The 2,627-nt window shown below is 56.3% G+C and overlaps 1 protein-coding gene across 1 annotated transcript; it reads left to right on the forward strand.

The window, feature by feature from the left end:
* Nucleotides 1-606: 606 nt before the first annotated feature.
* Nucleotides 607-1,801, forward strand: LOC113208944 (diuretic hormone receptor; the record flags this gene model as incomplete). The annotated part of the gene is made up of 2 exons (XM_052276769.1): nt 607-834; nt 1,563-1,801. Coding segments are annotated over 2 exons (393 nt in total), but the record flags the coding sequence as incomplete, so codon positions are not given.
* Nucleotides 1,802-2,627: the final 826 nt, after the last annotated feature.

The following is a 2,627-nucleotide window of genomic DNA, read 5'->3' on the forward strand; positions in this document are numbered from 1 at the left end:
GAGGGGTTGGGGGTAGCAGTCGGGGGGAGGGGGGCATCGCCCGGACGCGTCCGCACTTCCGACCCGACTACACACACCACCTGGTGGTGTTGGGCGGGCACGATAAACAAAACCGAAAGAATGTGTTGAGCAATGGTCGAGCACACGGCGATGGTGTGTGAGGGGCCGGAGGGGGGGAATAATTGGAAAAGTTGTGGGTTCGTCCTTTGTTTGCGTTGGTCGGGCAAGCAACGGTGTAGCAAGGGGAAGGGAAGGGGGGGGGAGCGTCGGCGGTGGTGGTGGTGTGACTCCCGGAGGAAGGGGAGGGAGGGGGTCGTGGGAGGGCCCGCTCGTTAGCTAGAGCAAACGGCCGTCGATGAAATCCCTACTGTTTTATTCGTTTTCTACTATCACTCCGCGTCTCGTTCTTGATGAGCTTCCGCTTCCGGTCGCTTTGACCCTGCCCCGGCCGCGCGGCCGCGTCGTCCTTCACGAAAGAAAAACAAAAGGGACCAGCTGTAGAGCTAAACCAATAGCTATACCTGAAGGATAACGAATTATTTTTAAGCTATGTATCTAAAAAATAGTTATGTTGAGCGGGATAGCTAAATTTTTCGCCTCTAACCTTTTAGCTGCTATAGGGGACACCACTCTTGTCCTGCGCAGGTGCTCATCACCAAGCTGCGCTCCGCCACCTCGCTGGAGACCCAGCAGTCGCGCAAGGCCACCAAGGCGCTGCTTGTCCTCATCCCGCTGCTGGGCATGACCTACGTCCTCACCATCGCCGCGCCCCCGGCCGAGGCCACGGGCTCAGCGGTGTACGCCGCTGTCAGGGCCTTCCTGCTCTCCACTCAGGTGAGTATCACTCTCCACTTTTCCTCTTTCTCTTTTACGTTCTCGGTCTCTCTCTCTCTCTCTCCTCCGTTCTCTCACGCTCCTGTGAGCTCTCTGCACCGTCACCGCGCTGTCCAAGGGGGCGTCGAGCCGTGCTGCCGTGCTGGCCGCTCGCCTGGCCGGCTGAGCGGGAGGCTGGTGTAGCAATGTAGCATGGGCCTCCACGACCTGCAGCCGCCATTCCACGCGACCCCACCCCTCCCTTCCCTCTACCTTGTCCTCGCCCCGTATCGTACCCTTCCCTCCACCCCCTCGCTCTCTCTACTTTCGGTCCGGCCGAGCAGTTGATGGCCTGGAATTTTATGGACCTTTGACTGTGCGTGCTGCACCCCATCCGCGAGGAGCGCCGCAGCGCCACGAGCGCGGGGCGGCCTGCTCGCAGTCTCGAGGTCCAGGTCCTGGAGAACGGTGGCGACAAGCGCCCTCGAGCGCTCCCTTGCCCCCAGGAGGGTGGCTACTGCTATTCGCCGTACAAATAAGGAGTAATTGCGGAGAGAGCGAGAGCGAGCGAGATATAGAGATCACATCAGCAAACAATCTGTTCGTTGGGAGCCGCTTCCTTCCCCCTCCTCCTGCTGCTCCGCCCAAAGAACAACCTTGCATAAGATGCGGGTGCGACCTGGCGGGGCGAACGGCCGGGTGATGGCATCACGGGCACCAAACCAATCCTGTCCCCCCCTTTGTTGCAGGGCATGAGCGTGGCGCTGCTGTACTGCTTCCTGAACGCCGAGGTGCGGCGCGCCCTGCACCACCGCTGGCACCGCTGGCGCGAGTCGCGCGACCTGGCGGCGCGTCCCTGTCCGGCCTGCGCCAAGGACTGGTCGCCCCGCTCCCGCACCGAGAGCATACGGTGAGTAGTGGAGTCGCTCGACGTAGCAGCGCGGCAAGGACGAGTAGCACCGCTCGCGCACCGGGGGCATCGGGAAATCGCGCGGGGGCCGGAGGCCGGAGGTCGGGCCAGCCGGTGGCTGCTAGCACTGCACGGGGGTGGGAGGGGAGGGGGAGGGGGCGAGCAAACAGGGTCCTGATCTGATCTCGCCTGTGCACGACCCCCGCGCAGGCGACGGTGGCGGCCCCCAGCCCCCAGCAACAACTAGTACGCAATAGAGGGTAGCGTAAAAAAAGGATTTGAGATATTGAAATGGCGGGTATGCGGAAAAGTTGTCTTTTTAGATGTAGAATCCAGTGCAATGTTTTATTTTGAGATCGGAGAATATTTTCCGATCGCGCAACGAGTTCAAAGTTATACATTAGCTCTTATAGGAAAAATCGTCCAAAACCATGAAAAAATGAAAATCGAAAATTTGGGCTTTGTATGTGATGTTTTTTGAAAATCTGTTTTCAGAAATGCAATCTACGCCATAAAAGGCATCCACTGATGTGTCACACTTGACACTATAGTGAGCGGTTCAGTCCCGGCCAGGTATCAATTTAAGCCCAAATTGCATCAAATTGCACAAAAGTCATCAAATTATGCAGCCTACACCGCCTAAACCATGGGTTGCAATATCAAGTGAGATACATCACCGGATGCCTTTTTTGGCGTAGATTGCATTTCTGAAAACAGATTTTCAAAAAACATCACGTACAAAGCCTAAATTTTTGATTTTCATTTTTTCATGGTTTTTGACGATTTTCCCCATAAGAGCTAATGCATAACTTAGAGCTCGTTGCGCGATCGGAAAATATTGTCCGATCTCAAAATAAAAAATTGCACTGGATTCTACATCTAAAAAGACAACTTTTCCGCATAC

Source organism: Frankliniella occidentalis, unplaced genomic scaffold, assembly GCF_000697945.3.
Source record: "Frankliniella occidentalis isolate FOCC.00 unplaced genomic scaffold, Focc_3.1 Scaffold4337, whole genome shotgun sequence".
NCBI lineage: Eukaryota > Metazoa > Arthropoda > Insecta > Thysanoptera > Thripidae > Frankliniella > Frankliniella occidentalis.